Below are 13717 nucleotides of genomic sequence, written 5' to 3'. Positions count from 1 at the left end.
ACGCCATCTGCGAGGGGGGCGCGCCGTCGCTGGCCATTGCAGACGAAGGAGGCTTGCTGCTTGCGAGTTGTTGGGCTTTCGCTCCAGCAGTGCAAACTATTCGTTTATATCTGTCTGGCCTGCGAGCTTTCACCGTCTTGCTGCTGTGTATCCGTATTTTGTGGGCGATGCTTTCCCCTGTCGCTCCTCCCCCTGCTTCCGTGCCTCGCATGGGGCAGGGGGGCCTGGTCATTGTCGTGGCTACTTGTGGCGCTAACCCATCCCTTGCCGTCCACAGTACGGAGTACACTGCAAAGTAAACCACCACTCCGGTACGTACCTTCCTTTCCTCAGATACTTCGGCAAGGTACCCAAGTAGACTGCAGCAAGCCAGTGAGAGTGCGCCGTGCCAAGGTTCCCTTGAGCGCGCCATCGTCCCTTCTTCGTACCTACTGGAGGTGCCTTAGCGTTGCGGTGGTGCTAGGCCCAACTCAGTCTGTTCGCTCCGTCCCCACGATTGGACCACTTGCAGGGCACCCGTCCTGCTGACAAGTCAGTATAGGTCCAGTTCCAGTTCCAGTTCTAGCCCCAGGCGCCTCAAGTGCATTGCTTCTTTCCCTCTTTCGTCCCGTTCGTTCCCTTTCGCCTGCTTCCCCCGGCCGCCCTTGTCATCACCTTCTCGTATCCGATTCTGATTCTGGGGGAAACAGAGATCGCTTCCTCTCTCTTCCGCTTCTACTCTTTCCCTTCGCTGCCTTTTTCTTTTCTTTCCCCTTCTCTTTCCCTCCCCGAGTCCGTGTCCTATTTCTGCCCTTTGCGACAGATCGGTGCCAGCTCCAGGTGTCGAGAAACGCCCCCCGTTCCTCTCCCGACTGAGACCGAGCTCTCGACTTAACATCAGGTTACCTCGCGTTGTCCTTTGATACCCTTTCCTGCCCCCCCGAACGCTCCTTTCGTCTTCGACATCCTTCCGGCTGCTGCGCCTTCTTTATTGCCCACCAACTTGCTGCAGTAACTAAAACGGACACACCTGCCCTTCGCTAGTAGTCTTCTCTATAAGGAAAGCCTACTCAAACCTGTTTACCTGCATTGTGCTGGAAAGCCAACGACGACGCTCGATACAAAACCCACGCCGAGCTTCAATCCTTCGATTCTCCATCGCCCATCCGCAACTCGGCTCAACGCATTCTCCCCCCGTCTTCGGATCGCAGCTACGACTTGCATCCTGACCTCATCGTTTATGCGCCGTCGCTAGCATTCCCGGCAGCCACACCACCATCTCGCCACAGGCCTGCTGTTCGACCTATATGTAGCGTCCTTCCAGTCTAGACTGACGCCATAATCGATCTTTCGCCTGAGACACAGCCTGCACCGCCAGGATTCCAACCACCAACAACCACTCACTGGGTCCGCCCAATAACCCGTCCGATCTGCTGTCGACTTCCCCAATTCCATCCAACGCCCGCCGCACGACAGCTGCATCGCAGTGTATGGGAACTCGAACCAAGAGGCGATTCAACCCCGACCGACCATGTCGCCCCAACGTCCAAATTTCATCGACCTTCGGGCGCCTTCCAGCATGTCCAACGTGTCGAGACCTCTGCGATCCCCGAGGCTTCACGTCGCAGGCGAGGCACCCCCCGAACTATCGCCTCTCGATGCCTTTGCTCTGCAGAGTCGCCTTCTTGCGAGACAGCTTCAAGCTGCTGCTAACGGAGAGGGAAGGCGCATGAGCAGACTCCCACCTTTGACGACCGAAAGCCCCTTGGTCGTGCAGGGCCGATCAGATTACTTTCGTTCCATGAACGACGCATGTTCCGAGGAGGTGCCTCTTCCTGAGCTCCAAAACCCTGGGCTGGGCCTGAGAACCGAGGTGGAGGATGCTTTTCCATCTGAGAAAGATCGACCGGTATCGGTGCATCCTCGAATGAGTCGAATTCCGCCCACTCCCGACGAAGGCATTCCCTTACCCCAGCAGCCGCTACCCGACATGATGCGTGGACGAGCATTGGATTTGACGGAAGAGGGTCATACGGGAACGTTTTGGGGCGCGAGAAGAGAGCAGTCTCCTGCGCCCATGGAACATCCATCCACGGACTCTCGCCTACAAGCCTCGCCTCCACGAAAGGACCACTCGCTACCTCTGCTTTCGCCAGCACGGTCACGCGAGAATTCACTGACTGGATCGCCTGGGAAATCCAAGGGTCACTCCTTCGATGGCCCTGGTCTGGCTCCTCCGCGGCTCAACTATGCTTCACGATCGCCGACATCCATGTCTTCGCCTCTCGAAAACACGGGTGACGACAACTCAATAGGCAACTCCATCCAGTCCTTACCTCCGCGCAAACTCTCAAGCTGCAGCGCATATGCTATGTCAACAGCGTCACCCAACCTCAATCCGGGTCCATTCCAGCGCTCGCCATCTGTAAGCTCGGAGGCTTCGATGCCTTTACCGCGGCCCTCCTTTAATTTCTCAAGACCCATGAGCCGCGCCGGTACACCTGGATTGGAAACTCCAACCCGCCAAGCTTCATCTGACAGTCAACCATCTTTTATGTTCGCGAATGATGACTCGGCCAACACCCCGGTTAGTATGAACAGTGAAGGCTTTCCGGACAGCATACCAGACGATAGCAAGGCTGCTCCCTCATACATATACTCCAAGTACTCGCTTCCTCGAGGAAAGGTCGTTCAACGTTCAGTGCCTTTGGATCCTCACCCGCCAGCATCACCCCACTGGGAGCAGGCCGTAGCGCTTCCGAGTAATGCCCAAGCCATCCAACGTGGAGTGCCTCCTTCACCCCCGACGAGGCCGTCTAGTTCAGCAGAACCCGGCGCTCCTGATGATCTCAGTTTGGCCAAGCCATCCGTTGACCACGGAAAGCGCAGCACGGAGCGTGGTGGACCAGCACCACAACCGTCCCCCAATCCCAGTCGGCCATCAACTGAAAGCCGAGCTTCGGAGGAGGACCCTAGAGGCCGTGCGCTTACCTCTCCAGCTCATGAAGCTACTGCGCGAGGACATACTGCCATGTCAACAAACACTACCGACTCCAACAGTACTGTCAAGCCCACACGCTCCCTGGCCTCAGGCGCATTGACCGCGTCTGACATGACCCCGGAGGAACATTTGGCCAAGGGCATCGAATGCCACGAGAACGGCTCTGTAAAGGAGTCCACTTACCATCTCCGACACGCTGCTAAGGGAGGCAACCCCACAGGTATGCTTCTCTATGCATTGGCTTGCAGACACGGCTGGGGAATGCGGCCCAACCAGCGAGAGGGCGTCGAGTGGCTGAGAAAGGCCGCCGAAAGCGCCAGCCTTGAAATTGCCGACGATGAAGACCATGTCAAAGAGGGCAAGTTTGTGGATGCTATGGAGAGAAGAACGCGCAAGGCACAGTTTGCGCTCAGCATCTACGAGCTTGGTGTGAGCCACATGAACGGATGGGGCATTGAGCAAGACAAGGCTCTGGCCCTGCGATGCTTCGAGATTGCCGGTTGTAAGTTGTGAGCGTACGATGTTCAATTGATCACACGGCTAACCGACTAACAGCTTGGGGTGATGTCGATGCACTGGCTGAAGCAGGGTTCTGCTACGCGCAAGGTGTCGGATGCAAGAAGAATCTGAAGAAGGCCGCCGGTTTCTATAGACAAGCCGAGGCCAAAGGGATGAACATGGTCGGCAATAGCTGGTATGTACTGTCTTTAGTACGTCAAGGGAAGATAATATTGACATGCGCTTCGCAGGATTCATAAGTCCAAATACAACGACGACGACAAGGCAGCCAAAAAGCCTCGCAGCAAGTCTAGGACACGCACCATGTTTGGTATCAAGACTAGTTAGCGATGAGTCTTTTTGGAGTTCTTTCTGCGCGCAGCGTCTAGCGGTATTTCACGGATCATGACCACTGCATCAACACATCACCATCATACCCCGCATCTTCGGAGTTTTGGGAGGCTGGCTCTGAGGAGCGCAGCTGTTTTCACTGGGCATTTAAAATGATGGCTGGGTCTTCTGCCATTTTCTGTATTCAACAAGGTACACGACAATGTGACCAGAGAGAGGGGAGGGCGTGACCATCCCAATACCCATGCAAGGGATTGGTCTTATTGCTCTGTGTCACAGGGGTGAAAGGTGATGGGTCTTTTTAGCGTTACAGACCTTGATTGAACATACCCTTGGTTCTTATGTATATACCACATTTATGTTTAGGGAGGGAAGCAATTATGCTCCTTTCATGGGGGGTTCCTTTGTCATACCAAAAAATTATGCTCTACCCGCGTAATTGCGGAGAATGAGCAAATGGGATGATTCTTTTTCCCAAGTTTAGACAAGTCATGTTTGTCGTCTACATTGCTATCTCAGGTACATTACCCGCCCATGGCGATATATGACCAAACCAAAACATGATTATTCTGGTTGTATAGACAACTCTGCCCACTCTGCTTGGCACTGGGAATGAAATCAGCGGTTCGGCGACTTGGTTCGGCGGTACCTCGCCGATTCCATGTGTTTCAAATCACCAGCTAGGGGGGTACACATTCGGAGGAGTGGTTTACATCAATGCCCTCTATTGCCATCGTTGTATTGGTACAGATATCTCCGCATTTCAGAAGTAATTTCATTAGCAAACCCCTGAAACCTCCCATCCTTCGTAAAAAGCCACCCGCTTAGGTATCAACCTCCATCTCCTCGCCGGCTGGCACCTCCGTTACGCTTACGTAGCGACCAATCTCGTTCTTCTTGATAATCTTCTCGTTGAGCACGGCCGTGGTGCCCTTGGGGAAGGCGTAGCTCTTGAGCTTGGCGCTACGTTCGTTGGGCTTAACGAAGCCGCGCTTAAGGGTGGTCTTGTCCTTCGTGATGATGGCGACGTCAACATTGCTTCCGGAACCGAGATCGTTGAAGATACCGGCCTGGATGGCGTCGCTGGCGAGCTTGACGGCCTCATCCTGGGTAAGAGAGGGCTTCCACTGGGTCTCGAAGACGGACATGGCAGCGAGGGAGCCAGAGCCCATGGTGACGTAGGGGAGCTTGTCGGTGGAACCGTGGGCGTGGACGGTGAAGAGGTGGGTTCCCGTGGGGTCAACGCCGGCGACGACAAGGTAGGCACCGATGTGGCCCTGGTACTGGAAGAGGTGCTGCTTGAGCATGGTCATGCAGGTAACGACACGAGGCTTGCGGCCCGTGGAAAGGGCATGGAGCTCGAGGTTGGAGGAGATGATTGCCGTGGTGAACTCGGTATCAGCGGCTGTGCCTGCGCCCGCACACCAGATCTGAGGGGCGATGTAGTGTAGCTTTTCGCAGTTCTTGTCGGCTACGATGGGTCCTGAGGTTGCTCTTGTGTCGGCGGCGATCTGGGCACAAGTTTGTCAGTGGCTGCAGCTTAAGATAGTGCTTTACACGATAAAGGGTGGTAGACAGAACGGGGCGGATCCAGTAGATTGATGCGGGATGGGCCAGAGGATCCTCAGGGATTGGTGAGGGTAGGAAATGAAGCTGAAGAGTACTGACCACTACACCGCCGTCAAATATGCATCCCACGATAGTGGTACCTGTGCTTGTCGCTTTGGGAAGAGGGACACCTCGGGCGTGGAGGGCCGCATTGCGGTTGTAGTTCGAGAAGTCGAAGCCAGGCATGGTTGCTGACTTGGCTAGTTACCCCGGACGCTATCCTGTTGTTCTCGAAATAGTCGGGATTGTTGGAGCTTCAGGGTCGTTCGGTCGTGGTCGGTGATGTCGTGTTCAAAGAGTGTCGTCTAGATGTGGAGATCGAGCGAGGTTGAAGGGGGGACGTGGGAAAGGCAGAGCTGATGACGAGGCTAAAAGCTGCCTTCGATGGTCGTCGCCGCTGTTTGGGGGGGAGAGCTCATGCAAGGCACCCTGACATCCAACGGAGCTGCCTAGTGATGATTGGTCAAGGGAGCCCGGGTCTGGAGCTAGCCCAAGCTTCTTTCACGTGATCTCCAATTGCTAGCGACCCAGGACCAGGGACAAGCAGAGAGCTGCGAATTTTAGGTAGCCCATCGCCAAAAGAGTCCAGGCAAGAGCAGAAGGTGCAGCAACATCTCCAAGGCATCTCGACCGACGCCTCTGCCTTGTGACCAATCCCTTCGCGTTTTCACGTGTGGAACGACATACTAATCCTCTTCTTGCAGTTCGCGGCGCTTGGGAGGCCTCGACTCGCACTCTTTCTTTCAATATTTTTTTTTCCCTTGTTGCGACAACAGCAACAGCAGAGCCGACTTTGCGGCTCCAGCAACGTTCCAGGCCACGACGTGAAAAAAAAATTGCAGGGAAAAGTCTATCAAAAACTCAACCCTTCAGCGAATGCAAAGGACCACCCCCAGCCGACTTAAAAGTCCTCCCTCCACAAAGCCGGTCACTTCGCAGCAGCCATGGCCTTTAGCTTCGGGAATCAAGGAAACGCCATGCCTGGGAGCACGGCTGGAGGCGGAGGACTGAACCAAGGCCCCGAGCTGGAGGTGATCCAGACCGAGGTGAGATCTGGTCACCGACACCGTCGATGCCGCTGTCTATTGAAAGTTCAAGGCTCACCATGTAAATATGTTCAGGCGCTTGGTTTCAAGTCGATCGCCGGCGACGCAAAACTCCGACTCACATCCGCCTGGTCCCCACTACCCGCCGATACGGCCTCGCTCATCAGTATCGCCTCTCGCCGAGGACTTGTCGCCGCCGCGGGACCCGACAGCATCACGATCGCCTCGACCGAATCCGTTCGCAAGGGCTTTGAGGGCGAGAAAGAGGGGGAATCCGATGTCCGCGCATTTCAGCCCCAGCTAAAGCTACCCATGTCTATGAGAGTGTCGCAGCTCGCTTTCAGCGCCGATGAGAACTATTTGATTCTCTCCGCTGAGAGTGGTGGTGGCTTGGCCGTGTACGAGGTCCAGAGCCTGCTTCAGGGCGGCACGAAAACCGCATTCGAGCTTGCGACGAACGGCGAGACGCTGAGAGCCCTCATCCCGAATCCCACGTTCGAAAAGGCGGAATTGTGCGCCATTGTGACGAACAACGGCAACCTACACATTGCGAACCTGAAGGAAAGACAGATCAGCAACCCGTTGAAAGGGCAGGTTAGCTGTGTAAGCTGGAGCACGAAGGGGAAGCAGTTGGTGGCGGGCATGGCGGATGGTACCATTTTCCAGATGACCCCTGAGGGCGAGGGGAAGGGCGAGATCCCGCGGCCACCCAACGTAACCAACGCTCATGGTAGGTTCTCGCAGTGTGAAACGTGCTGGCATTACGGACTAATTAGATCCAGTTTCTTCTCTGAGTTGGTTGGAGAATCACCTCTTCCTTGCCATTCACACATCGACGTCTGAGTCTCCCCCAACCTCGGTATATCACATAATCACTAGAAAGCTGCCGTCAGACTTCACATTCCAGAAACTGACTGACCCCGTCGACCCTTTCGGTGCTGAGAAGACACCCCATCATGCAATATTGAGGCTCAAGGACTTTCCTCCCAACCTCCAGGATCTCCTAATTGTATCATCAACCGCCTCACCAGACATTGGCCTCCTCAGCAGGGCGAAAACACCTTTGACGCCAGACCACCCAGCAGACTCCATCACAAACGTCTTTACCACAACGGAATTGGCCGATGATTCAAAGCGTGCGTCTTTGCCTATGAACGACAGTTTTGACAACACAGTCCCCATTGGCGTCGCTCTCGATCTTTCAAGCAAAGACAAGGTCTACAAGCCCCTTCCTGCAGATGAAGAGATTGAAGACTCCCCCGGTCCACTGCCGGCCTTCTGGGTGCTCAACCATGAAGGTGTTCTCAGCTCCTGGTGGATCGTTTATGAAGACTCTATTAGGCAAGGTACGACCTACCCTGGCATGGCAGTCCTCGATACCTCTGCGCCGCCGGTGGCACCAGTCTCAGCACCGGCACCGACCCCGGCCTCAAACGCCTCAGCATTTGGCGCTCCCTCGGCTTCGCCAGCGTTTGGTTCCACGTCTACTCTGGGTTCGGGGCAAAACAAGGCATCGCCCTTCAGTACGAGTGGATCCAAAATTCCTACATTTGGTGGCTCTTCTACGCTCGGCGCAAAGTCTTCGCCATGGGGTGCTTCAAACACACCTACCTCTACAGCTCCTACAGCCTCTACTGGGTCGACGTTTGGCAGCGGAGCCTTCGGTGGCAGTTCGACTACCTCCGGTTCTGCTTTCGGCCAACCCTCTGTCCCTAAGTCAACGTTTGGAAGCGGCGGTGCTTTTGGCAGCCCCTCTGCGTCGTCCTCGGGCCCTGCGTTTGGTCAGCCTTCTTCTATTGGCTTCGGCCAGTCATCGACGCTCGGCCAGAAGTCGTCGCCGTGGGCGTCAGGAAGTGGGCCTGCTTCGAATGCGACCACCGCACCAGCATTCGGCCAATCCAGCCTCTCTGGAAACTCTACAAGCAAGAGCGTCTTTGGCAGTGGTTCCAACGCGTCCCCTGCGCCTGCTCCTGCGTCCGGAGGCTTTGCTAGCTTTGCCAGTTCTGGGGGCTTTGCTTCGCTTGGTAATAAGAACAATGAGGGCGGCAGCGTATTTTCAAGCAAGCCCTCATCGAACCCCTTCAGCTCAGGTACACCGCTCTCTACAACGTCGAAGGACTCTGTCTTCCCGCCACCAAGCTCTAGCGGCCCGGCGACTAGCAACCCGTTTGGTTCTCAACCATTTAAATTAGGAACTACTTTCAAGCCAGATCCCTCTGCCAAGGATGATGACGAGAAGCCTGCTACCCCTGCCGGGTCCTCGCTCTTCGGCAGCAATTTCGGCTCTGTACTTGGAGATGCTGCAAAGCAAACCTCTTTGAGAGAACAAGACATGGAAGACACAACGGAGAAGACGCCGAAAGCCAAGTCTATTTTCAGTCTCGGTGGGCAGGGGTCTACAACTCCTACGACGACCCCCGCGCCATCCAAGTTTGGTTTCCCGTCAACGTCAACGTCAACCCCTAAGAGCGGCTTGTTTGGATTCCCTCAGCAATCATCAACTACTGGTGGTGGGTTGTTCGGCACCACGAAGCCCACCCAGAAGACGCCTGAAATCAAGGTTGAGTCCGAAAACAAGCCCATGGGCGATGTTCCTTTGCCACCCGAGTCGACAAGCAAAAATGAGTATCCTCTAGGTGAATCTTCGTCCTCTTCAGGTACAGGAAATGCACCCTCGGACGGTAGCAGTAAGACGCCACCAAAGCCCGAGGGCGCGCCACTGCCTCCTGATTTCCTGTCGACGCCAAAGGCCACCACGACCAAGGCTGCCGGAACCGCACCACTCCCTCCTGACTTCCTTAAGCCTTCTAAGCCAAAGGAGAGCACCACTCCAGTTGATGAAGTTCCGCTACCGCCAGACTTCCTCACGCCCAAGCCCAGCAAACCCATGGAATCCACTACTCCTTCTGAAGCACTACCTCTGCCGGGGGATGAACTGAAATCGCCCACTGAGACAGTGACGGAGAAGCCCAAGCAAACGGCGCCTGCCACTGCTCCAGACTTTTTCAAGATGCCCAAACAGTCTTTGTCGTCTGCGACTTGGTCATCTACTCCCCAGAACACTACACCTGCGGTGGATGACGCTCCATTGCCACCGGACTTCCTTGCCAAGCCCAAAGAGAATGACCTACCCACCATCCCGACCATTCCCGAAAGTGATCATGATAGTGACCTTGAGGAAGATGAGGATGGAGAGTCGGAAGGCAGCGGCGTTGATGTTGCCAAGGACCTTAGCCCGTCCATTGCGGCCATGACACCTACGGCTGGCATGACTCCACAGAGCTCGTTTGGTGGTGTTAGCAGCAGCACTTATTCCATACCGACCACGGAGGAGGAAAGACCACGAGCATCACTGTTCGGCGATCTCAGCCGCAATGCACCCATGTTTCCTCGACCTTCTCAAACAAGCCCACGGTCTCCTAGCCCCGTCCGCGGCGCCGTCCCAGGACGCATGCTGCGCCAGGAGTCAGCTCGTTCGGTTAGTGCCCCGGGCATGGCATCCCAGATTCTTGCGGCCCAGAAAAAGCAGCCTTCTCAGATGGGCTCGTCGATCATCGGCTCCAAGCCTGCTGAAGACCCTTTCGTCGCGCAGCAGCGACTTGCGCGTCAGAGACGGCAGGCTGAAGAGACCAAGACATTGGAGGATGAGGAGGACGACGAAATTCAAAAAATCCTTGCGTCAAAGATCGAGCCTACCCTAAAACTTGACGACTTCATCGCACACTCTAATGTGGTGCCATCGGCGAAGGAGAATATTCCGGCACAAGTCGAAGCCGTGTATCGCGATATTAACTCGATGATCGATACCCTCGGTTTAAATGCCCGCTCCCTAGCAAGCTTTCTTATAGGCCATGACGTTGGCTTCAAGACTGGCGGTCGGCGCAAGGAAGACCTAGAGGACCCTGATAGCTGGGTTCTCTCCGAGATTGATGAGCTTGGTGAAGTCATCAACAGATCCCTCGCCCAGGACCTCGAAGAAGGCCGTGTTCAAAATATTGAAGAGAAGCTTGAAGCTTGCAATGACCTTGCTCGCGAGATGTCCCGCCTTCGATCAAAGCAGGACGATCTTACGAAGATTATAATGGTCAAAACAGACCCCGACCAAGCCGACATTAGCCGTTCTTTGCCTCTTAGTGCCGAACAAGCAAGCCAGCAAAATGAGCTGCGTCGCGAATACGCGAACTTCACCAAGCTTCTCGCCGAGGCGGAGGAGGCCCTGACAATCCTGAAGACGAGGATCGCTGCTGCGAACAGCGCGTCTGGCAAGGGCAACTCCAATATGCCTACTGTCGAGGCCGTCATGCGGACCATTAGCAAGATGACCAGCATGGTGGAGAAGCGATCTGGAGACATTGACGTCCTGGAAAATCAGATGCGCAAGCTCCGGTTCTCGTCGGTTAACAGCCGCGAGGGCTCCCCGATGGTCACACCCCAAAGAAACAGCCGATCTATCATGTTTTCGCCCGAACGACTAGCTGCAGCCTCGCCTGGCACTCTGCGCAACTCATTGGTGTCCTCGGTGGCTTCCTACGGCGTTCGTGGCACTCCTCCGCGCAAGAAACTCAGTGGGTTTAGTAGGGAGGAGAAGTCGGAGCTGATGGCGAAGCGCGCCAGGCGCCAGGCCGTGCTTAACAAACTCAAGGCCAACGTGGAGAGGGCGGGTGTAAGTGCTTGGCTTATGGATGACGTCGAATGAAGGATCACAAGAGGTTGACACCGCTTGGTGTGTTTTGGAATTAATGAAGCAATGGGCATATGGATATTGTGAGCGCAGATAGTGTATATCATAATGTACAATCAACAGAGTACTCAAACACCTTATCCAGTTCTTCCGGGGTTGAAATGCTCTCTGTAGCAACCAGGCCGATACACCGCAGTTTCCATCGACATCAAAAAGCCCAAAAGGTGCAGAGTCCGTCCGACGTAGACTGCCAAATCATCCCGATTCTCTTCTTTATATTAAACTCGTTATAAGGTCTAGTGGTCAACGGTCGATGACGACGCTACGGCCCGACTCGACCATGGTGCCGGAAGAAAAGGGAATTGAGTATATATAAAAAGGAAGGGGGATGTTCCCTGTCGTATTGTGGCCGTGGTTGGTTCCACCTGTACTGCCAGTGTTATGATGGTGCTGCTGGTCGTGATAATCTTTACGACAGCCAAAGGAGTATTGTTGAGAACATCGGCCGTGGCTTACCTAGGACTTAGCTCGGTGTGGTCTTTTCAACCATCGTTGTCCGGTACACCTGCATCCTAATGCGGACGGCGTAGGCTTGGTTGAGTCATCTGCACGGTCTGGCAATGCATGCTTTGTAAGTTCCGATGATACCCTGCTCCCTTTCCCGTGCCCTTTGGACAAAATAATATACACGATGATCATTTTATGACAGCAAGTACAGCAGACAACTGCAGGACTCGGCCCAAGATAGTCACAGTGCATTTTCAGTCTGTTGAGTCATATCCCAGAACTATGAATAGATGAGTGTCGGGCTCCAGGTACATGTAGAAACATCTAAATATTACCACAATGTAATCAAACTGAGAAGATAGAAACCACCTCATAAAAAAAAAAAGAGCCATTGAGTACGGCTGCCTGCTCTCAAGTCATCAGATAATCGACCGACCCAACTTTACACAATACCACGTAAATACAGCCAGGGGAAGAGCACACGGTGCTGAACTGCATCAACGAGTATTGAAGGGGCCAAGTCCTTCCCGCTGTGCAAATAACAACGTGCTTTCTTCTTCCATTGAGTTGAGATTTAGTAAGGAGGACTCTACCAGGGACCTAGCACGATCGGTTGCAGGATCACGCCCTCCTCCTTCCCCAAAACGTTTTCAAGCTATTATCTACAGTTAACTTCTCTCAAACTGGCTTTCCTTTACACCTGCTGGGTTCTATTTCGTTTTTGGGTTTTCCTATTCCAATTTGCAGCATCATGTTCTTCTACCTTTGTTGCTCAGCCCACCAAACTAACGACTTTTCAACCATCACGGAGACTGCGAAACACATTTAAATTACCAAGCAAAACATTACACAGCCTAAGAAAATATCGCGCTCGCCATGTCAATCACGGACAAGAAGCTTGTCCTTGGCATGTGGGTATCCCTGCACATCGGTAGACTAACACTCGACGTGGCCTTGATCCTTTGGTACCCCGGGTTTTAGCTACGTCGTAGGACGTCTCGGCCGGTGGAGTGTTATTTCGCGCAGTGTTTCGGTATGGCCATCTTCCTTGCCGCTACCTATAGGTTTACACATAACCCAGGAATATGGTTTACGCTTTACGACAGGCACGGGATGAAAGCGGAAGCGGCAAGGATCCAGTATTTGATGTTTGCAATAATGGCAAACTTTGGGTGCAGTACGGGCATTTTGCCGGCCTGGCGCCGAGCGCCGAATCGAAGGACGGAGAGAACACTCGAAACTTTGTCTCGGGTTGTGTCGGCATCAGCGTCTACTGTATCAATGTTTTGATAACCATGGGAGTCGGCCACGCAAAGCGTCTGGCGAGAGTTGCGCTCTGAGACACTTCTAGGTTGACCTTTCGGGAGGGCAACGTGCGAGAATAGCGGGTTGAAGAACAGAGAAAACAGAGATAGAACGACTGCCATGGTCGACAGAACAGCGTCAAAGTCTTCAATATGAGTAATATTCGTCAATGCATATAGGTCACTCCTCCCCATTGGGCCTTGCGTAGCCGAATACTGATCCCAACATACGTTGAGATTTTGGTGATTATGTTTGATGGCTGCGATGCTCTAGTCTATGGAATGATCGCCAAATACGTAAATCAGGCTTGCTGATTGATATTGCTTAGATAGTGTATCGCAACCCATGTAGACCTTCGATGTCCACCAACATTAGGCCTTTTGGTATGCAGGGCTTGAGCTTCTGGAGACAGCTTCACCAGGTTTGGCATCTCCCTTCAACTGTCAACGGACAATATGAATTTTCAGAAACGCGTAAAACCTGATATCATGATCTGCGGGATGCAACCGATGCCATTGTCGGTTAGATTTCGTTACAAATGTTGCATTGTCGTCAGGTATAAGACCTGCAATGGTGCACGTGACTTCGCGACAAATTGGAACGTCGGAAAAGGACGAGACCCCGCGTTTTTTCGTGTTTTGGAGGGACCGTACCCCAACGTCATTACTTTCGCCCTTATATCCCATTTGCTTAGGCCTACCTCCCAACTTGCGGCAACTCAAAAAGGTCTCCTGGTATTTA

The 13717-nt window shown here is 53.9% G+C and overlaps 3 protein-coding genes across 3 annotated transcripts; 2 read left to right on the top strand and 1 right to left on the bottom strand.

The window, feature by feature from the left end:
• Positions 1 to 1510: 1510 nt before the first annotated feature.
• EsH8_I_001277 (tetratricopeptide repeat protein) lies at positions 1511 to 3826 on the top strand (the record flags this gene model as incomplete). The annotated part of the gene is made up of 3 exons (XM_083268690.1): positions 1511 to 3482; positions 3536 to 3674; positions 3730 to 3826. 3 exons carry the CDS (start codon positions 1511 to 1513, stop codon positions 3824 to 3826), a joined length of 2208 nt encoding a protein of 735 aa, XP_083119128.1.
• An 827-nt stretch (positions 3827 to 4653) lies between these two features.
• Positions 4654 to 5623, bottom strand: EsH8_I_001276 (proteasome core particle subunit beta 2; the record flags this gene model as incomplete). Its single annotated transcript, XM_083268689.1, has 2 exons — positions 4654 to 5340; positions 5498 to 5623. The coding sequence occupies 2 exons, from the start codon at positions 5621 to 5623 to the stop codon at positions 4654 to 4656; spliced, it is 813 nt and encodes a 270-aa protein (XP_083119127.1).
• Positions 5624 to 6381: 758 nt separating this feature from the next.
• EsH8_I_001275 (uncharacterized protein) lies at positions 6382 to 11179 on the top strand (the record flags this gene model as incomplete). The annotated part of the gene is made up of 3 exons (XM_083268688.1): positions 6382 to 6483; positions 6559 to 7213; positions 7266 to 11179. 3 exons carry the CDS (start codon positions 6382 to 6384, stop codon positions 11177 to 11179), a joined length of 4671 nt encoding a protein of 1556 aa, XP_083119126.1.
• Between the last annotated feature and the right edge of the window lie 2538 nt (positions 11180 to 13717).

The sequence above is a fragment of the Colletotrichum jinshuiense genome, chromosome 1 (assembly GCF_051148585.1).
Source record: "Colletotrichum jinshuiense chromosome 1, complete sequence".
Taxonomy (NCBI): domain Eukaryota; kingdom Fungi; phylum Ascomycota; class Sordariomycetes; order Glomerellales; family Glomerellaceae; genus Colletotrichum; species Colletotrichum jinshuiense.
Note: the sequence above shows the minus strand (reverse complement) of the source record. Positions and strands in the feature narration are given on the sequence as shown.